Here is a 22,815-nt window from a genome sequence, read left to right as displayed (position 1 = left end):
TTCTGGTGCACGAGTCCTGTGAGGAGGAGCTGAGGGAGCTGGGGGTGTTTAGCCTGGAAAAAAGGAGGTTCGGGGGGACCTTACTGATATCTAGAACTGCCTGAAAGGAGGTTGTAGCAAGATGGGGATCGGGATCTTCTCTCAAACAACTCATGACAGGACAAGAGGACATGGCCTCAAGCAGCACCCAGAGGAGGTTTAGGTTGGGCATTAGGAGGAATTTCTTCACAGAAAAAGTGATTAGACACTGGAATGGGCTGCTCAAGGAGGTGACGGAGTCACTGTCCCTGGAGGGATTTAAGGCAAGACTGGACGTGGCACTCAGTGCCATGGTCTGGTGACACAGTGCTGGGGTTCGGTCATAGGCTGGACTCCATGATCTCAGAGGGTTTTTCTAACCTAATTGATTATGTGAATGTAACCAGGGAAAGCTTTGGCTTAAAACCCAAATTTAATACCGTAATCTCGTGTGACAAGTGAATACTCGTGCAAATTTTACTTACCAAGCCCCGGTCGGCGAACTGAGCCCAGAGCGGGCCTGAAGCGGCCCCGCGGTCCGGGCCGTCCCTCACGCTCCCGCCCGCGGCCGCCAGGGGGAGCGCTGGGGCGCGCCGCCGGCAGCGCCTTCGTCCCACCGGGACCAACGGCCGGTGCAACGGCCGCCCCCGGGGCCCCCGGGGCTCCCCGGGGCCTCTCGCCCTTCCCGCTCCCGTCCCGCCCGCCGCCCTGTTGCTTTCGGTTTTTCCCAGCTGACAGCCGGCTGCCCGGCCATGGGCACCGTCTACAACCAGACCAGGGAACCGGAGGCGTCCCGCCGCCTGCCGTCCTTTTTGTCGCGGTTCTTCCCAGATGGCAGCCGGCGGTCCGCACCGGCCATGGAGAACCGCACCGCCTACAACCAGACCAGAGAACCGGAGGCGTCCCGCCGCCTGCCGTCCTTTTTGTCGCGGTTCTTCCCAGATGGCAGCCGGCGGTCCGCACCGGCCATGGAGAACCGCACCGCCTACAACCAGACCAGAGAACCGGAGGCGTCCCGCCGCCTGCCGCCCTTTTTCTTGAGGTGTTGTCCAGCTGGGAGCCGGCAGCCCAGCCCGGCCAGGCAGAACCGCACCGCCTACAACCAGACCAGAGAACCGGAGGCGTCCCGCCGCCTGCCGCCCTTTTTCTTGAGGTGTTGTCCAGCTGGGAGCCGGCAGCCCAGCCCGGCCAGGCAGAACCGCGCCGCCTACAACCAGACCACGGAACCGCAGGCGTCCCGCTACCTGCCGCACTTTTTCTTGAGGTGCTTTCCAGCTGGGAGCCGGCGGCCCGGCCCCGCCAGGGAGAGCGGCTCCGCCTACAAGCAGACCGCGGAACGGGAGGCGAAGACGCCCTGCCCGCCTCCCTTTTGCTTTCGTTTTTTTCCAGCTGGGAGCCGGCGGCCCGGCCCGGGCATGGAGAACGGCGCCGTCTACAACGAGACCACGGAACCCCAGGCGAAGGGGCCCCGCCGCCGCCCCCTGGGCTGCACCCTGCGGCGCCTGCGGGGATGGCGGCTGCCAGTCAAGGTGGCCCAGACGGTGAGTGCCTCCCCTCGCCGTGCGGGACGTGCCGGGCCTGGCCCGGAGGGAGCACCCCTGGCAGGATGGCTGCCCCGGGCCGGGAAGAGACTTACAATGTCCCGGGGCTGAGCCCAGTGGGGCGGGGGTGCCCCGCTCTGGGATGGAAACGAGCGTGTTGTCGTGACCTTCGGCTTTAGGACGGTTTCCTGCCGCTTAAAAATTAAACTTCTCGGTGATCCAGCGCAGGCTGGGGAGATGGCCGCACACAGGCTTCGAGGGAGTGGATTCTGCCTGTCGGAAAGGTCTGGCTCCGCCGGGAAGGTGTCCTGACTTGGGACGTGGCATGGGGTCACTAAAGTTGTGCAGACCTGTAACTCAGGTGGAAAGCTGGCGTGGTGCCTTATAATGCAGGTTCAAAGTGATTTATGGTGGGGAAGTGGTGGGAGTGTTCCTTCTTCCTGTCCGAGCTGCAGCAGTAGGTGCTGCCACCGGACGGTGCCGTGCGGCCGGGGCTCGGTGCTGCAGCCGCCGTGGTCCAGCTGCCTGCTGGCCTTAAACACCGCCCGCCCTGGCTCAGAACCAGAGGGAAGCCTTGCAGGAAATGTAGCGCTTTCTTCTGAGGGCCGGATTGGATGAAAGCAGGAGGAAGAAGCCTTTGGTTGAACCCTCACCATAGGGCAGTAGAACTGGGAAGGGCATTGCTGGGTCATGAGCTCCAGACCTTCCTCTCTTGCTGCTCCTGCGGCCTGTTCCAAGCCTGTCAATCTGTGCTGTCCATACTAAAATTAAGGAGCCTGTTTCTCCCATGATTTGTGGTAGAAAATTGCACCAGAAACCCGTAATCATGGTGGCCCATTGCATGAGAGATCACTTCATGCCAGGCAGCCCTGGGCTCGCCAGGAAATAAAAGGCTTATTTTCTGCCTTTTATACAATTTGTTGCTCCTGAATCAAGCAGCTGGGCTCCTTGATGGGCAAGGTCCTGTTCAGTGTTTGGTGATGGGCTCTTCCAAAATGTCCCAGTGCGACTGCTGATAAGGATGTGAGGAGCATCACTCTTACGTACTAGCAGGGAATGAGTGAAACCCGTGGTGGTAAAGGGCAGCTGACTGCAAATGCGTGTCAGCCTGCATCTTGCAGCCAGCACAGTGGCTTTTTAGTCAGATGTGTCATGCTCACAGGAATTTAGGTGATTTCCAGCCCTTTCTCGTTATTTCACCATTGCAAAAAGAGGACATTTGGGTTTTAAGCTTCATCTCACACACAGTCAAAACCCTCAACCAGAAATGTAGTATTCTTTAGTGTTCATAAAGTGGTAACACTGCCAAAAATAAAGGTTTCTAAGAGTGTTTTAAAAAAACCACACCAAAGAATGCTTTAAATGAATATAATGGAACATAAACTTTTAATTTATCTACTGGAGATTATTAAAGCAAGATCTGCTGGGTTTGGCTCCCTGACAAGCAGAACGTTTATATAAAAAGGTTAATTGACTAAAATAAGTGATTATGAAGGCAAATCTACTGATGTACCAAAGCCTTAAACTGTTTAATTATTTTAAATACTTTCTAAGTAGAAAAAAAGAAAATTTATCATTTTCTTAGATAGGATGAATAGCTGCTTGACATGTTCTTAAATAAGTAATAGTTTATGGCTTGAGCCCGTTAGTGAGAGGAAAAAGAAAATGGACTTAGAGTTGTTCACCCTCCTAATTTCTAATATTTTTTCCGTTCTGTTTTGCAACCTTTATCAAAATGCAGGGATCTTGAGGTCTGGGTCAAAACACTTTAAACAAACCCTGGAAAGTCCTGAAGGTGGAAGCCTCCATCTCTACAGTAGAAGGTTCCTATTCTGGGAAAGGGTTGATTTTTGGAAATCTCAGTCATGGTCATTGACTTTTGGCTTTGTGTTACAACAGTGGTTGTTACTGGGATTATGCCCTTGCTTGTGTGGACTGCTAAACAGGGTGTTGCAATCAGAAAGTGGGCTCTGTTCAGTGTAGGGGTGCTCAAGAGCTTTATAAAACACTCTGAAACCACCTGCAGAAAACTGGCTTCTAGACCTAAGAAATACTTTTCTTCAGATGAATAATGGCATGCTCTGTAACCGTAGCCAGTTCTTTTGAGGAGATTAAACAAGGAAAATGTCACTGCTAAAAGTCACAAATGTGAGTGCCAAAAGGATGCTGGGAGGCATGTTATTGCACAGGTTTCTAGGATATGTTGTTTTGTTTGTGGATGGTTTTGGTTTTTTTTTTTAATAGGTGGAATGTTTTTGTTAGTCCATGACTGGTTCAAATTCAGCACAAAGGTAAATGGCACAATGTGTATTGTGCCAAGATTGATGTAGAAACTAATTCTTACCTAAAGCAGGACAAGTTGTCATCAACTCTTGTTTAACTTGAGTCAAAATGCCCTAGCTGGAAAGGAAAATTGTAATTCAGGCTTAAAAATCAGCTCATTTTTGAGCTGTTAATGTCCTGTAGTAGCCCGAATTGTGCAAACTTAATAGAGAATTAATACGTGCACCCACCCGAACTAGAGGATTTTGTACGGGGAATCCCAGTACCTCCCAGATGCCGAGATCTTCACAGGATTGTTGGCAAGTTCATTGACCTGCTCTATTTTTATAGCAATTCACTTGTTAAATCTTCTTTATAAAATTGACATTTGTTTAGAAACTTCCAGCAGTAATGTCAGTATCAATGAATAATTTTCTGCTGGTAAAAGACAGACGAAGATGTTTAATTTCTGGTGTACATACAGACAGGACTAATAACAAAATTTAAAAAATTCAAAACACCTGCTTCTCCAACAATGCTTTTGGTGTTGAAAACTTATTTTTTGGTGTCAGTAGGACAACAGAGGAATTTTTTTTCCTGAAAGTGATATTAAAGAGCAAGTTAAGAAATCCAAGCAGAGCTCTCTGGCACCTTATAAATGTGCTGCTGATACATTCACTTAATCAAAGCACTTACTCAAAGTTCTTCAAGCCAACTTTTTAAAAATTGATGTACTCTATTTTATTACTCAGCTTATTAATAAAAAAAAAAAGAATATCGACTTGGAGAAGTCCCACACAAGATTGTACTTGGTAAATCTCAGTTATTTGACACTGAGCCCTTTATAACTGCTCTTTGAGTGGGATTTTTTCAACTTGTACACTCAGTGGAGAAGCTTTTTTCAGCTATTTAGATCATATTATGGTTAGCTGGACATGTACTTTCTTTTAAGGACAGGTTTATTTTCTTTCTGCTCTGTTTTGGCCCAAGTGAAAACGATGACTTTCCATTTCCAGTGCTTATAAAAAGAGATAAGTTTTCATGTTCAGTGCTATCTCACAGCTGACCTTGTGAAAAATGTGAAATTGAAAGTCATTGGATGCAGCTATAAGCCCATGTTTAGAAATGCAAAAAAAAAAACAAACAAAAAAACAAAAAAAAACAAAAAAAACCCCAAAAAACAAAAAAAAAAAAACAAAAAAAAACCCCAAAAAAAACAAAAAACAAAACAAAAAAAAAAAAAAAAAAACAAAAAAAAAAACCCAAAAAAAAAAAAAAAAAAAAAACCAAAAAAAAAAAAAAAAAAAAAAAAAAAACAAAACCAAAACACCCAAACCATAAAAAACTGGAAAGTCAGAGTTTGAAACATTCCTGGACTGACATTATAGTTCACTGGTGCAAGGGCTGCTGAGAAGTTTGTGTTGCCAGCCACTGTGGGAGAGAAAGGAAGCATGAGGAGGCCTGATATTAATATTGATGTTTCCCAGTTCCCATTCTTTCCCTTTCTGAGCTCCTGTTTACTTTCCACTGTTGCATTTTCAAAACGTGGTTCTCTGAAGTGCTCTTCTGAGACCTGGCTTAGTAAGGGGAATTTACACTTCCTGCTGCTAAATCGTTGTTCTTGTTTTTACTGTGAGAAAACTGATACCAAAGACTGGTGGTTATTTTCCAAGAACAATTCTGAATCTTAAATTTAGATTTTTTTTTTTTAAACAAAGAACTGTCAAGCTCTTTATTGCCCACATACTGTTATTAAAAATATGATTATCATTCTCATATCAGTCTCAATATTATGACCCAGTCTGATTCCTTCTCATGGTTTCATTTTAATTTGGTGAACTCCTTACTACAAAGATCTGTAAAGCTATGCCAAGTTTATGGGATGAAGGAAACTAGCAAGAATTGGCCAAAATAAGCAAGAGTTTAATAAAGCAATATTCTTTCTTGTACAATAAAATAGTAGAAAATCCAGCAGCAGGGATATGGCGACTGTATAGGAAGTAAGTCATGTTCTTTTCTCAGAGCAGGAAGGTGAACCTCTGCGTAGATTAAACATTGTCCAACATGCTTGAACACAGTGTAAGGTTTCGGTTCCTACAAGAGCAGTTGGGCTTCTGGCATTACTGGGTCACAGGCATGTGAGTGTTGGGTTCATGGACTTTCTCTGAAGTTTTATCAAGTGAGGTGACATCAGCTGTGAGTGAACTTTTGGGGAGGTAGCTGAGTGTGTCAGGGCTGTCCAGTTTCCCCCACTGCTCTGAACCCAAATACATTCAGAACTGAGTGCAGCTGTATGTAGTAAGCGGCAGCATTTTGCAGGATGTGCTCTCCATGCTGCCTCGTCTGCTTCAAAGTGGCAGTTGCACAAAACCGCAGGAATATTGTCTGTCCAGTCAAGAAGCCTCTGTTTGGCTGTGTGCTCAGCTTACCTGAGTGTACTTTATGGACCACTTTTAACAGCCACGTGTAAACCATGTCATTGCGTAATTATTTCTGTAAGAAAATAGTGCAGAACTTCACCAAACTCTTTGTAGATTGAGCATTTTTGTCACAGCTAGCTTTATTAATCTTTGTATCAGAGATGCCTGTTTGTTGAAGATGTTAGAGACTTGATCCAACTCAAGCATGTTATTTGTTTGCAGATTTTCTCTTTTGTGGCTGTTGTTTGTGAAGAAGTTGTGGATGAATGCATCACTTGTAGTGGACTTTACTTCTTTGAATTCACAAGCTGCAGTGCCTTTCTTTTGAGCCTCCTGATTCTGTATGTGTATTGCACTGATTTTTATGAATCACTGGGGGAAGATAAAGTGAAGAAACTGGTAAGAAAACTTTTTTTTTTTTGGAAAACAAATAATTTTTTCTAAGTGCATAAAGTCTGCTGTGGAGTAAAAAGCATATGCAAAATGATTCTCCTTTTCTTCTCCATGTAAAGGATAAATCAAAGTATCTTATAGTTTAAAAATGAGCCAACTTGGAGAGTTTATATTGACATATTTGTCAAAGCTGGCTACCTGCAGGATTTTAGGACTTGTGTGGAAAAATTTTTCCACATTAATGCTACTAATACTACAGCACAGCCATCACAGATCTGTATGCATATGGAATAGTTTACCACCAGCATGATGCTTGCAATTAAAAAAAAAAGAATCAAAAAAGTTTACCCTATCTGTTTTCCTGCTGGGTGTAGACTACCTCCTTTTTGGCAATAATCAGCTCGTTACAGTTTATGGCTTTATACTTGAGAAGAACCAGCAGTGGGAGAAGGTTGCTCTGTAAAGTCAGTAGGAACATTATTCCATCTCACAAGTGTCCCTTCCTGTGTGCTTCAGAGCAAACAGTAGCGTCTTTATGTGAGGGTACAGATAACGGAGCGTAGTAAAAGGTTTGAATGAGCACATTTACTGACACTTTTCTGATTTCTTAAATGTTTTACATAAGGGATAAAGCTACCATGGTTGTCCTGAGCTTGAATTTGATGGTGAAAAAAGGTTAGATGAAATTAACTAAATACTTAAAAAATACAAAAAAAGGGCAGACTCCTTTAAGTAGCTGATAAAGCTATTTAAATAACTGATAATGTTGAATGTCATTTGGAATTTAGCTGTAAAGTGTATTTTCTGAAGCTTCCACTAGCATCAAAGTATCAAAACAAATTCACAGACAGGTTAACTCTGCTGTTGTTATGATGTTTGTTCTTTTTAGGTAATCTATCTACAGTTAAATTATATATATATTTTTATATATATTTGCAGAATTTTTGGGCTGTGCCGGTCATAGGTGCCTGGTTTCTGTTAGCATCAATAGTGTTTTCTGCAACCTGCTCTGACTCTGCTGCTGAAAGTGCTGCATGTGTAAGTCTTAAAATGGCAAGATTTACTTTGTATTTATCTGGTATGTCATTTTCTCTGCCCTCTAAACTTCACTCAATTTGCAGAGAAGAAACAGGGCAGGGAATAGAGCTCAGTGCATTGTGATGTTTCAGGAGGAATTACCTATTTCAGATCTTCCAGAAACTTACCATAGGAAATCCAAAGAGCTGGCATTCCTCGAGGTTCCTGGAAAGCTCTGTGTGCCCTTGTAGCTCCCCATCTTTTGCCTGCTGCCTCAGATTTGTATTATTTCCTGTCATCTCTTGCCGTTCAACACTGTCATCTCTTGAAGCTTGCCCAGTTCTGTGACACAATACTTCTGAAATTTCTGTTTTCCCTCAGTTGTCCTTTCATAATGTTACCTCCTCACAAAGTCATCAAGAAATCCTGTCTTTTGCTTTTACAGAGCACTAGTGGGCAACACTGACTTGCACAATTGCAATAAGGGCAGCGGATTCCTCAGTGACAGAAACAGTAGAGCAACAGGGCATTCATCTCCTAGGGAACACTCAGGATGCTCAGGGCAAGGCACTAAAGGGGCTTTTGGGATGCTGTAGATGTCATAATTCCCTAGTCATTTGAATACTTCTTTTGAGTAACCTTGGAATTGTGAACATGTGAGTTTAAAAGATCAAATTCTTGAATGAGAAAAAATGATTTGGAAAAGAAAGCAAGATAATTCTGTTCCACGGCAGCATCAGCTATTAGAGATACACACTTCTGTATGTCATCTTAAGTGATGTAGATCTATTTAGACCTAATAGTTTGAGCACAAATCAGGTGTCAGCTTTGCTTTTTTTTTTCTGGTACAGAAAAAATAAAAACTACTGTGATTGAATACTTAAAATGTCAAATACTTAATGTCAAATTACTTTGGTCCAAACCAGTTGTGCAAAATTTAGGTAAAGTTAGAATAATGCATGTGGTTCTTTCCTTTGACAAAAAGCTGCCTTCTCCTCTTTTCCCCCTTTTTATCTAGCCGTGACAGGTAACAAAGTGTCATTCACAAAATGTCCTTTCAGTCTCCCTTGCTGGCCCAGGCTCTGCAGATCTTCTCTTCCTTCACCTGCTGTGTGTTATTCTTCTTCATTTATTCTCATCAATTAGCAGCCCTCTCTTGGATAAATAATCTGCTATATGCTATGCTACTTTAATAACTGATTTTGGCAATGCAACTAGTATACTTTTGCAATTAAACGTTGATTAGAACACAGTATAAGGTTCACACTTGATTAAAAGAATGAAAACTAAAAACTAACACAATGAATGTGCTAGAATTATGATTTCTGATCTGTGTCTAATTTAAATGGAACTATTGATTTAAGGAGGACTGTAATCTTAATATTACAAGCATTATTAATGTATATACAGTGGTTCAGTGAATAATGTATATACAGTGGTACAGTGAATCTTTCCAAACAGTGTTAGAATAAATACTATTGCTGTTTATGCATTTTGAAATCACATATTTCTGTCCTTTTCACAGGTATTTGGATTTTTTGCAACTTCTGCATTTGCAGCTGAATTTGGTAGAGATCTCTATGAACTCTGTCACAAGCGAAAACAAAACATTGCTGGATGCCCTGAAAATCCTCGTAACACTCCGAGTGCCGTAGAAAATCAGCCACTGAATGCAATTAGCTAACTTCCTGAAATTCTTTCTTTCTTTTTTTTTTTTTTTTTTTTTTTTTAATTGGAGCAAACTAAAATGAACTTTTGGTGCACTGTAGGTAACAACTTCTGTTTCTTTGTTCTAGTCGATTTTGTACACATTGCTCATCACAAATTTTTATGGATTCTTGGTCAGGTAATGGCATCTTGAGTGTCATGTTCTAAGGTACCTGGTCCTGCCACCTGCTGGGATGACAGGCAATAAAAAACCTTGGGTCTAAACAGAATAACTTCAGGGCAGCAGTGTGCTGATTTGATTTTGACAGCGATGGCTAATTAAGGTTAATGTCTGAGGCATAAATTCTGAGCTATAAACTGAAGATATTTCCTGGTTAAATGATCCAGATGTTTCTGTTGCGAGTTAAAAATTAGCACAGCAGAATTAATTTTTGTACTTCCTGGTCAAACTGAATGCAAAAGGGATACCTAACTGGAATTTACAGGAATGTTTATCTTTAAGTAAGGGGTTTGGAGTTGTTTTTGCTACTCCAGTGTCTGTGGAGATCAGTTTAATGCTGTAGTGACTGTATGGGGTTTATGGGGAAGGTAATGTAAATAGTATAATGAGGAGACAGTTTTGCACTCCATGATTGTCAAAGTTTGGACTTGTATGCCAGAATCTTCTTTCAGATGGTTTCAAAAGCTGTAACATTTGCAGGAAGAAACTTGAAAGGCCAGCAATGAGAGGAATAAGATAAAGAATAGGTATTTTACATGAAGCAACCCCAGAAGCAGCAATCTGAATATCAATGGAAAAAACCTTAGAGCATGTTGGTTCTACCGTGGTGAATATTACTTGCAAAGTTAATGCCATATGCAGCTTGTTTATGTATAGATAATGCTAAGTTTTGCCAGAATGGTTTTGAACCTCACCATTTTCTGTGTTTGTAAATATGGCAGTAGCTTGAGACTCCTTGCTGCTGACTAGCTCAGTTGGTAAACAGGTAAATAAGCACTTGTCCCCTTGATTTGTTTTGCAAGCAACAGTCTGTAGGACTCCAAGGAACACTACTGATGGGACACATCAGACGAGTGACGGATGTGTCAGACCAGATGTTGATGGCTGTAAAAGAAATGAAGTGCTGAAAAAGCATTTTTCTGTTGTCTGAGGTAAAAGCAAATCTGCTATGCCTCTCTTAAGAGGAAAGCTTTCAAAAGCAGAGCAAATTACTGTAAGCCAGGAGATGTTCCAAAATACCAAAGCAAATGAGAAAAACCTGATTGAGTGCTTGAGACATTTGCTGTCTCCCAGGCGTTAACTGCATTTCGCCGATATCCCAACCTGGCGTGTTCCCAGTCCTGAAACCTGTTGTGCTAGCATGAGACCAGGCCCTGCAGAAACTGGCTGAGCTGTATTTAGGAAAGGAAGAGGGAGCTGTATTTAGGAAAGGAAGAGGAAGCTGTTTTAAGACAAAGGACTGTAATAGCAAGACAAAATTTGGGTTTTTTCCCATTGCTGCCACTTTCTGATGAGTGTGATTTTGTGATGTTCTCTCTCTCTGTGGCCTGAGACTTAAGCCTAACACTACACTTTGCTTGGAGGATGCCAAATTTTGCCAGGTGGTGTGAAGCACCAAGTTAAAGCCACAGCTCGGTTTTAGAATTATGCATAGAAGAGATACTTTCCTTCATAGAATTTTCTGTGTTGTAAAGAAGAAATGCTCTTTAGACTGGCTTTATTTTTTTTTTCATGTATTTATTAGTGTCTGTTTGCACTGAAATCTGATTTCAATCACTGCTTGCTGTAGCTATCTCTGATAACTGGGTAGATGAGAGATGTTTGGTTTACAAGCAGTGTTACTGGTGATGCAAAATATTCATAATGAGAATTACCTCCTCTATGACCTGCAGTGTCTTACTCTGGGGACCATGCCCATATAAGTAACATTCCAACAGTTTTGTTTTGGTTTCTTTTTATTGCCTAGACTCCTGCTGAATCTTTTCCACGCCAAAATGTCTGTATTCTTTAAATTTTCATCTGTAATTGGTAGCTGTAAATATAGTGTAAAAGCAACACTGTGCTGCTAAGTATTTATTAAGCAATGCAGCACTGTGAATGGACTTTTATCTTGAGGTAATTTCTCCTGTTATTTTTCTCAGCCTGAAGATAAGTTAAGCGATGTCTGGGGTTTTTTTTCTATAGGCTTTTCCCCACTTAAGTGATGTGCTACTGATGTCCATTCCTGGAGATACAGAAAGGGATCTGTAAAGTCATCTCCTGGCCTTGGCAGTTTACCTGGGCATAGTCTGTCACACAGTAGTTAAATACTAGGAGCCAGTCACAGAATGGTTATAGGTTTAAGTCAGTTGCCTAAAATGTTGCTTCCAAACCAGTTGTTGGCTAACATGCATGACAGTGCTGTTAATCCTTGCACCTCGTAAGGTGTTTTTGCTGTTTTGAAATAGTTGAGGAGCAGATTTGCGCGCGCGTGTGCTGTTTTCTGCTTTTGTGAGGTTATTTTATTAACTGCTTTATCAGCTTCCTATATCCTAGCTTTCCTTATCACTCCTATGTCCTCTGCCCTCCCAGTCTAGGTGGGGGAGAGGCTTCCTTGCTGCAGTGACTGAGCAGACTTGTCTGCAGTCTTGACATGCCCCTTTGATGCCTCTGGTGTCAGGTGCTGGCTGTAAATGTCTGTCTCTTAATTAGGCTGATCCTAGAGAATGCTGTTGGAGCTGGATTAATGTCTGGTTCTGCAGGAGCTCTGTGTGCATGGCTGGATGCCTCTTACCCCTCGTGCTCTTGACAGCAAAGCCCTTTGCTTGTTTCCCAACCTGCTTCTGATTAAATCAGCCAACCTTATTTAAACCACCTATTTAAATTGCTTCCATTAAGGTGGTTGACTTTGGCTTAAGCAGATTACGGGTTGTTCAGGAGAGTGATAGAGGCTCTGGCAGAAATGCTGTTAGATACAACTGCCTCAAATTTCTTCTGTTTGCAAAGTGAACATCTCTGTACATCATAACCTGTGGTAAACCCTTTTGGAAAGAAGCAGCGGGCCCAGTACATCTGGGGATTGTCTTCTCCATTCTTCACCACAGTGCTTGGCAGTGGTGTTGGAACCTTCTTGGACACTCAGCTTTGGTGTTTTCCAGCTGAAGCTGTCAAGGTTAAGGCTCTGCAGCCACTTTCAAGGCTTTTTTGCAGTGCCTTGAGAATCAGTGGAGAGGATTTTTCAGGATACATGAGGACTTGTCCAGTGGCTGGACTGTGAACTTCTGCTCTGAAGATCTGTACTGGGCATTGTGTAGATTGTGAGTGTTAATTTTTGTGTTTGATGTTTAGCCCACGTTAAAATCACAGTGCTGCCAGTGCCCTTTGGTTCTGAGTATGGGAAGGAATTGTGCCTTACTGCCTGTATCCTGTGCTTGAAAAGAGCAGGGAAGGGTTGTGGTCTGTTACAGGTGAGTTCTACCTTTGCACCTTCCAACCTGAAAGAGCAGTGGGTGTTCTCACACAATTCTCAGAGCTCAGCACAAGATGGTTTTGCATGATGGCTGTCATGGTGATCCTCGTTCAAATTGGTGCAATAAAATACCAAGCTTTCTAAATGGAAGAGAAATTCTTAGTGAAAAGTTTCAAAGGTTCTATAAAATTGTAGCAAATAAAGATTCTGATAGTGCCCTGTGGATGGAAATTCATCTTTTTTTTAGTCTATTGCTGTAAACATAAGCAGCTCTCTGGATATTAAATTTTATGCTGAACAGAGTTATATGTCACTTTTAATACCATTAAGAATTTAAGTGATTTTTAATTATTATTAAAGCAGGATGATAATACATTAATTTTATATATATAAAACAAGAATTTTATAGTTTCCAGTGTTGCCTTGAATTTTCATCTAAACAATTTTTCAATGCTTAAATAGTTTTTTATCATTCTAAACCTGTGATCTTTTTTAATACATTATGTTTTCTCGATCTAAGAAACTTTCTAAAATATTTTGTAATAATTTTTTAAATAAAGATTTAGTAAATAAGTGTTTCTTGTTTTTGCTGCTATGATTTGGTGTTGCTATGTACTTCTCCCAAAACCAGCCATAGGAAATAACATCATTCTTTTGTTCCTGGTTTGGAGGAAAGAACTTGCATTGTGTTTGCCTGTTCCTGGGGAAGAGGGTCCAACTGGCTGGATATTCTCACTAGAAGTTCCCAGGAAGAAAGATCTGATAAGGTCAGTATTGCCCCTGACCACAGGGTCCAGCCTAAGTAGTTTGCAGTAGCTTTTACATGTGGTCTATAAGTTACTGTGAGAAGAATAATCAGGTGCTGCTTCCTATTGTCTTGATTACATGGAACTGAAAAAATAAAGGGGCAAACTTGCTAAAGGAAGGAGCACAACCTAGCAAAAGGTGTTGAGAGCAAATAATTTATTCTGGTGTAGAAAAATGCAGATCACTGACTTCCTTGGTTGAGGGAGAGCTGCTTGATCTTTAAAAAATTGTTTGGCTGATTGTCAGTGGTAGGGGGGTGAGGAAAAGGAAACAAACCTTCATGTTTTGCTTTTTGGCAGGGGAGAACTTTTTTGTTTCATAGCCCTGCAGATTACTTATTACCTGGTGGCCATCTTGTACACAGGAGGAGAATGACGCTTCCTTCATTGTTGGCACAGAAACTGGAATGCCACAGTATGCTTTTCTTTATTTTGTAACATGTAAAGATGAAATCATTTTAAAGATGAAATTGTCTCTTTGATGAAGTTGCCACGGATGAGTGTAATTGTAAGGACTCAAAAGGGAAAAAGGTCTCAAATACTTTTAATTACTTAGATGCAAGAAAACAATCAAGGCAAGATGTTGTATTAGAAAGGTATGTCAGTGGTGGATTTTACACTATGAGAGAATAACTCAGAAATACTAGATTTAGTAATTTGAAGCTTGACCACACAGTTTAAGTCATGTTATTGCCAGAATCACGACAGCCCCCTACTCAGGAGCCTAATCCAGGCTGGTTCACTGTAAATGACAGAATGTAGTGCAGCAGGGCAGAATACGGGCTGGTAGCCCACAGCTGTCCCTTGTGACTGCACGGGCACCACCTGGTCACCCTGTCTGTGCATCCCTCGGTCAAGGCACAGATGTGTTTCCTTGCTTTGGGATGGCTTTTCTCCTTCCAGGGAGGAGCAGCACCAGCCACCTGCTCTCTCACACAGCTGCGGTCGTGCAGGAGCCAAGGGGGGTCACTGCTTGGCTGGGCTTGGGGTGTGGCTGCCCCTTGGATTCGGCATGCCTATTCTTAGCCCGCGGAAGGAAGCACAGGGAAGGGCAGAAATTCATTTTGCCTTGTTCCTGCCGTCTGCACAGGAACCTGCCGAGGAGCTGCAGGAGGGAAGGTTGTCCACAAGAGGGCAAAGATGATCCTGGGATTGAAATTACTTGGTCTGAAGGACTCCGTCCTCTCCCCACCTGTATTTCCAGTGGGATTGAAGCCCCCACGTCCCTCTATTGTCAATGTGGCTATAAATTGAACTGTGCATTTTAGGGATACTCTTTCCATTAATTTTCTTATTTCTCAGTATGTAGCTTGAAGTATTTTTGGCATATAATCTCATCAGTATTGTCTCAGGGAAGTACTTTGCCTGAGCAGTTTGAAAGGGTTTTACTTGCATTACTTGTGTTTTGTAACCTGCCGATAAATGTTTTTAAAAATTCAAGTCGAGCTTCAGCTGCATGACAGCACCTGCACTTAAAACACTGTACTGCAGTCTTAGAGAACTTTGTGGTCTGTACTATGCTGTGGTTTTCAATGAAAGCTCTGTGGATCACAGGTGGGAGAGGAATGGAGTGGGGCGTACCTGTGCATTTCCTGGACTCTTAAGAAGTTAAATGAGGGAAGCTTATTATCCAAAAATGCAAATTATGCATGCTGGAAAAAAATCAGGGCCCACAAACAGAAGTGCTGGCAACCATAGCTGTAAAGCATGCCAGATGGGACTTGCAGTTCCAGTCCTCTCCAGGCATCCCATTGAAACTTGCTTTGCCCAGCCCACGTGCCCTGATCACTTACTCAGTTTGTTTGTTTCTTATGACCTATTATCTCTTGGCTGAATTATTGGTGGGAAAATGAACCAGACTTGGCTGTTTTGAAGTTAGCAAGTCCTGAGGTGAGAGTAAGGCTTCATGAGGAGGTGACAGCACAAACACATTCTTCTGCAGCATGATGCAAGCACAGCCAGATGGGGACAGCAAATCCCCTGTCAGGTATGCCCTGCTTGATGTGCTGCATGGAGGCAGGCACTATTCTGCAATGCTAAGCTTGGGCTGTATGTCAGAGCTCTCTTTTTAGTCCTCACTTGGACTTACAGGAAGCATAACATGGTAAGACAAAAAGGATGACAACTTTTCTGTTACCATATGCTCTACCCTTGCTTAGAGAACGGTGCAATGTTGCTCAAAATAATGCAAGCCTGTCTGCACCACAGCTCTCCTTTTAACTACTTCCTTTGCACCAGCTGTTCCTCTCCCAGAAATATCAGTGCAGACAAGATTCTGAAATCCCTGCTCGTGTTGAGGTCTAAGTGAGGAAGGGACAGTTACTTAATTGTTCTGTGGTCTCTGCACTCCACTAACCAAAGGTGTGGAGCTGCTGTCCTGATGTGAGCAGAAAGGTATCCTCAGCAAGAGGACAGACTCATCACTCCTATTTTCATTAACACCCATTTTCAGTCTCCTTTGTCTGCCTGCTCAGTTTCAAATGCTTCAGAGCACTGGGTTTTGATACTCACATTGCTAAATCCCTGCTTCCCATTCCTGTACCTCAAACCTAAACTAAACCTCCCTATCAGTGCAACTCATAGCAACCAGAGCTTTGGCTAAATCTCTGCCTGCTAGTTTCTCAAAACAGCTGGGATAAAGAGGCTGTGGAGGCCTTTCTGAGAGGGTACAATACAGCTCTAGAAACAACTGGCTCATTAACGTAAGCCTGTTTTCTGCCTCATCGTCCTTTTGTTCAGAAAGGCTTGTTTTATGAATGAACCAATGTTGTCCTTGACTTGATACAGTTTTGGGGTTTTTTTTAAATTGTAAACGCTTGTTTCTGGCAATTGTGCATCTCATTTGAGGGTAACAAGAGCATAATTATTCAGCTCTCATGCATCACAAACTGCTGAGCATGAGGTATTAATGGAGTGCTTTGCTGCCACCATAGCTTAATAGCTACAGCTGCAGCATTGTGCTCTTGTTTGGCAGGGGTTCATGGAAAAGGGGGATGCAGATCATTAAGCTTTATGTTAAGAGTGATTTACAGATGTAGCAATAACAGTAGACTATGCTAGACAGAAAAAGCATTTCTGATGTAAAAGGAGCTGTTACACCAGCAGGGCTGTAATTCTTACTAGTGGTGGTATAAAGCCTCCAGCACCAGTCCACCTCATCTAACCCCCAATAATCATAAAGGAAAGTTGTGTTAGTGTAATTGTATGTGTTGGCAGGGGGAGGGGGGGAATCATACCCTACCATCACAGCTGGCTTGCAGATGTAATAGAAGGAAGCTGCAAATGGGTGCTTTTGGCTAGATACAGGATTTGAGGTGGTATCAAACCCCTAGCCTGGTCCCTTTCCATCCACCCAGCTACAGCACCAGCTCTGTTATGTGCTGAGATACAAGTGCTAGAAGTAAAAGGTGAGTGTTGCCCCAGCTGCACATGGGAAAGCAAAAGCAGTGTCTCCTCAGCTCCACCTGAGATGTTCCAGCTGAGGCCAAGCTGCACTGGTAGCTGATGGAGGAAGAGGCACATCTAGAAGGTGAATCAGAGGGGAAGGGTAACTCCTGCACTCTGACTCGCTGCTATGATTCACTCTTGCCCTTCTCTTCCTTCATCAGATGTCCAGGGGAGAATGGCTGAGTATTAAGGCTAGTCCCATGCAAATGGTCTCCAAGATACACTGTGCTTTGTCCTGGGACAATGATATTTAGTCTCTGAGCTGTAAAAGTAGTGCAGAATGAGTGCTGTTTCTAATTTCCTAGTCTGACCTCGTATGCCGAGGGGTTATATGCCTAAAGTCTACACCTACGGAGTTTTCTTCCCCACTTTCCAGCTCCTTCTTGTTACAATTCCTTCTGTGCTAAGAGGGCTGCCTGTCGGTGTTGCTCTTCCTACACAAGTGCAAACATGTAAGAAAATAACAAGCAGCTCAGACATACTTAATTTAGCAATGACTCTCCATCAGTGGCCTGGGGATATTCCCCTCTGCGGGGAGGAATGCCCCACCACGCTGCGTGGCTGCCACGTCATTCACACACACGCCAGCTCTGCCTCAAGAGCTGCTGTGCTCTCCTTGTCTTTCTGGGAGCCCCTTCAGTGCCCACAGAAACACACAGGTGCTTCCTTCACCCCCCACAGGACTGTTTTTCTACACATACCCACACATGCAAGCACAGAGCACTCGGCCCGCTCCTTTTCTTCTCCTCCTTCCCAGGTGCCTGGCTTGCTGCACAGTTGCCTGCCTGCCTTTGCATGGCCCCAGCTGTCTGGAGTCCCCTGGGAGAACGGCTCTGAAGTGACAGATGTGACAGTGCCTCTGTGCACCAGGCAGGGCTGAAATCATTGCAGGGCCAGGCAGAGTGACCTGGGGACTTTGCAGCACCAAGTGTTGGCACCAGGACACCTGGGCATTCCTGGGTTACATCACACTGCAGGCAGGACTTGTCACCGTGAGGAGGGCACGACAGTGGCTCTTTGGCTTGGGCTTCAGAGGCTGCAGTTTATTCCTTTCAAGTGGTTGCTTTGTGTCTTGCTGTTATTCTAGGTCTGCAAACATCTAAAGAGCAATAAATTAAATTTACACAGTCTTGGGCACTCTGAATTCAAATCAGTCCAAGCCAGGAATATCAAAAATTAGTATTAATTGAAGCAAATTTATCTATGCCCTAATCCTTTTTTTCTGCTTCAAAAGTTCAGGCCTTTATGGCTGCCTAGTGCCCTGAAGGACATACTTCACCCAAACACACGTCTCAGCTGAGAGCCAGCATTTACCCAGTGACAAAACTGCTTTTTAAAATACTAATGTGCCTTTCTGTAAGGCTGTAGTTCAGCAATATGGAAAGACCAGGTGCTGCTGGAGGTGGTGTTATGCTTAGGAAGTGATATAAAAATATTAATCCAAGGAACAGCACCGTTCTGAGCTGTTCCCTAAGGAAAGGTCAGTAGTGCTGCTACTCTGCAGTGACCCCTTGATTTTAGCTCCTTCATCTGCACTTTCTCTTTGAGCTCTGCCCTCATTCCTCACCATCACCACACAAAAAGCCAAGGTCCCTCACAGCCTCCTTTTCATGAGTCCTCCCTATCATGCTGCTCTCCCTGCAGCACAGTACAAGCAGCCACAGTCAAATTGGGCCTTTGACTATTCAACAGTGGAGTCTTAAAGCCAAGCTTTCACAGCACTAAGCCAGAACAATGCCAAGGATTTTGGTATCTAAATTGTGCCTCCCTGTAAAACTAAAAGCTCGTCTTGGCAGCCACCTCATCCCTGAGGCAGGTAACTCCTGTGATGCTGCAACTCTTCTAATTATTGTTTTCTTCTTCTCTTGGTTTTTCTTTTTTTTTTTTTTTTCCTAACTTTCAATCTTCCTACCTGTGAAGTGCTGCTTGTGGGCATGGCCAGACAGCTTCACTTTCACTATTAGCACAGCTCAGGCAGAGGTTTGGTAAAGGGCAAAAAGCAGACAGATTTTTTTTTTTTTTCCAACTGCCCTAAGGCAGAGGGACTGGTTCAGGCACGTGATGAGGGCTTGTTTGATCCTTAATAAATTGGCAAGTCATTCACACAGTAGACTAGTGCAGATATGAGATAACAAGAGGATGAATAATCAGTTAATTAGAAATATGGCCCTTTATTTTTTTTATTTTGTGCAAGCTCTGGGATGCTGGGAACCCGCTGCTAATGTTGATCAGTCCCTAGTAACAAACACCAAATGTGTATTTGCCATATTGGCCGTGAGAAACCAGCGTGCTGACCCAGGGGACCAGCTGAGGCTGATGGACTGGGCTCAGGGACAGGCAGAACAGAAATAAACTCTGGAGTAGCCTGCTGTGGGTAATCAGTGACCTCTAGAAAGGACATCATTCTTTTCCTGTTTTCCAGCTGCTGTTGTGCTGGAAAAAAGTAATTGTTCTTCTCCAGGAGAGGGAGATAACAAGTACTAGTGCCACTTTCTGACCTGCTAGGGTTAGCAGGGTTTAGCAGGGTTAAAAAAGCCCTGGGATCAGGGCCTGGAACCAAGAGCCACTTGTTCCCAACAGGATGGCTTCCCAAGTGTGCAGCTCTGTGTGTCTGCAGAGGAGTGAAGGGTAAGCCAAGGGAATGGCACTTGCACTTGCTCCAGTGTGAAACTTGAAACAGCCCAAACAGGTGGGTTGCTTAAGAGCACCCTGGAGCTTTGTGGTGAGGGCTCTCTCCTGCTATCTGTGTGTAAACCTCTGGAGGCAGAAAGAACAGGATGTGGGCCTCCCTTTCTCTGGTCCCCACTTCTCCCTGGCTCACACAACCACCAGCACCTCCAGGATGCTCGGCAGGGCCCAGAGATACCCAAATCCAGCTTTCCTTGGCTTTCTGATGGCACTCAGTCTAAAAGTAGGTCCATACTTTGCCCAAGCTGCAGGGATGGCCAAGGGCCCTGGCCAGCACACAGCCTCAGCAGCACCATGTGGCTCCATGCTGTCTCTCAGCACAGCAACTGTAAGTGAAACAGGGCAGAGCATATGGCAACTTGATGCCATGTTCCACAGCCTGTGGTCAGGTCTCGTGCATCCCCTCACAGCTTTGGCAGAACAGGAAAATCCCTGACACAAAGTGCAGGCAAGCAGTAAAGAGACTTCTCTGTCACTCCAGGCAGATCTGCCCTTTAATAACCAGCACAGAAACTGTTAATATCTGTCACCACTTCTGTTAGTGCACAAGGCACCCACATTAGTTACCCCTCATGAGCTTTCTATGGATGTTTGCACCTGATCTTCCTTCTCTCCTGCTCCTTTTTGTCCTAGAAAGCTCCTAGTCCTCTTCCATGGAGCACCCCACCACCACACACACACTTCCTTACAAGTTATCATTATCCTGGTGTCCTGCTACCCCCTTTAAACCCCACATAGTGAACTGTTTCCAAACAGTGCAACCAATTCTCAGCAGCAGAAAATTGTGCAAGTTACGCAGGTCACATAACCTGAAGTGTCTTCATCCAGCACTGTGGTCCTCAAGATTTTCAAGCCACTCTTCCTCTTTTTTAAAAGTTTCATTTCCCCTTCTCATTTTCCTGGTTTCTATCTGACAAAAGTACCATTCACTCTCTAGCTTATCTCAAGTCCCCTGAGCTCAAACATGAGGTTTCAGTTTTTTCACAGTATGAAACAGTTTGTACTACCAATTTTCTTCTCCCAACATTTACATTTTAATTTTTCAGTAAAAACTGAATGTCAAGCTTTGTGTTAGCTCAAAGGATAAACTACACTTGTCTTGGAGCTGAAGAGGATGGACAACTATTGGGTGGGATAGTTGGAGCACATCCAACTATCTCCATTAGAGAGCCGTTTCTGTGGCTCTTACCTATTTTGCTCCAGGTACAGGATGTATTCTGATACTCCCCTGGGAGAAAGCCACTGCTGTGGTAGAAGAAGGGAAAAAATGACCAGGACAACAGTCTGATTCTCCACATCACCCAAACAGCTAACAGAGTTTATTTCTAAAACAGCTGGAATCCCACATTTGACAAAGTTGCAGACAGATGAGCTTTCAGAACCAGGTTGACACTGAAGGAGACTTAAAACACTTTTGCTGGCAGAGGTACAGCAGAGAGGTGTTGAATTCCCTGCCAGACGGAGCTGTCATTCAACAAGCCCCGGTGGAGCTGGTGATAACAGAAAATCTGTGCTTTTCTTGGTAGACATGCTTCACAAGGAGGATTTGGGAAAAGCAAGGAAACTTTGGCAGCAGAGATGTCAGTCTTCCAGCCTGAGAGCATCCTGATTAGGAGCATCTGGTGGGTCTGTGGACCCAGCACTGTCACAACAGCCAAAGCTGCAGGAATATTTTAGCCCAGTCAGTAGGCACAAAAACCAAAAAGGGAACTGGTAACTTACATCTCTTGATCTGTATAAGTAAGTGCACTTACAGCAAAACATATTCTTTGGATGATCACAGAACATAGTTCAGAAATTCTTTGGTTGTTAGACTGCATGAAATTCCCCTTGACTTTTTTTTCTCCATATGGTGACAAGTGACAGAGTGATGTGAGAGGCTGAAAAAAAAAAGCTAGTACAGTGCCAGGAGAAGGGGCATGGTTCCAGGAGAAAGTGGAAACAGCCTTTTCTGCAGAGCAAGCTCAGGCCCCAGCCCCAGTCCTTAGCAGGTGCTTGTCCCCACTGCCAGTGCAGTGCTGAGGTCTCAGCTGCACTCACACTGTCTGCAGCAGAACACTGCTTGCCACAGGACTGCCAAGTGGGCTTAGTGCCTGTGGGAAGGTTCCTACTGTCAATGTCAGTGATACCTCAGGAGGTGAGGGAGAAATAACACAGTCTTTTCCTTCTAGGGGAACAGGAGAGGTTGTATCCTTAAACATCTGTCATATCAGTCCAAATTAAAGTCAGAGTGCTGGTTTCCAAAAACTGAAAGTCAGATTTGGCAGGAGGACTGGTGATCAAGCACCTCTGCTGCAAAAAATTAGACACACATGTGTGTGTGTGTGTGTGTGAGAGAGTACCTTCTTCTGCAGGTATTTTCCCTCAAAGTGCCCAGAATGAATTTCTTGTCACATAAGGCCATTTGACTGGTCCTGTGCTGGCAGCACAAGGAAGGCTGAGCTATCACTGATGCTGCTGAAAATGGATTCCCAGCTGAGAAGAATGTTTGTTCTCTTAAGGCAGACAGCCTTTGAGCTATGCTCAATTCTGGTTGTTAGAAAGAAAAAAAATGGCTCATTCCTGACTAAACACAAAACACATCATCTGAAGGTAGGGGGCAGAAGTTGAACATTGTAGAAAAATAAGAAATAGCCAATATGAAATCAGTAAGAATATACCTGCCTGTTATATAGCTTAATTGAATAGTCCTCTGTATGAATATTGAAGCACTTTATCTTGGAGTGAATGTATGTACCTTCATCCACTAAAACCAGAATTTTGTCCTTTTGAATTGTTTGCTGCTCGGTGTTGCTATAAACAGGACACTTTTGAAAAAGAATAGCAAAAAGAATCACAGAAACTGTGCACCATGATGAGGGGGATTCTTACCTCTTCAAGTTCTCTATTTTCATTTACTTACTCAACATTTCTGACATTTTAGCAGTTGGTCAATTTTCTGTTGTCAGAATTAAACATAAATTCTAAGTAAAGATACATATATTAGATGGAAAAAAAAAGTGGCAACAAATAGCAATATATGTTGACCTGCCATGAGGCACAAAAAGAATTTTCTCAGAGAACCACTAAATTACTTAGCAGTATTGATGCACAATTTCAGACAAAT

The 22,815-nt window shown here is 43.6% G+C and overlaps 1 protein-coding gene across 1 annotated transcript; it reads left to right on the top strand.

Moving 5' to 3' along the window:
- The first annotated feature begins 649 nt into the window (after positions 1–649).
- On the top strand, positions 650–13,282 carry CMTM6 (CKLF like MARVEL transmembrane domain containing 6). The gene is made up of 4 exons (XM_041407903.1): positions 650–1,559; positions 6,464–6,640; positions 7,574–7,672; positions 9,177–13,282. Exons 1-4 carry the CDS (start codon positions 771–773, stop codon positions 9,333–9,335), a joined length of 1,224 nt encoding a protein of 407 aa, XP_041263837.1. The 5' UTR covers positions 650–770; the 3' UTR covers positions 9,336–13,282.
- Positions 13,283–22,815: the final 9,533 nt, after the last annotated feature.

Source organism: Onychostruthus taczanowskii, unplaced genomic scaffold (genome assembly GCF_017590055.1).
Source record: "Onychostruthus taczanowskii isolate IOZ18803 unplaced genomic scaffold, ASM1759005v1 scaffold28, whole genome shotgun sequence".
Lineage (NCBI taxonomy): Eukaryota > Metazoa > Chordata > Aves > Passeriformes > Passeridae > Onychostruthus > Onychostruthus taczanowskii.
Note: the sequence above shows the minus strand (reverse complement) of the source record. Positions and strands in the feature narration are given on the sequence as shown.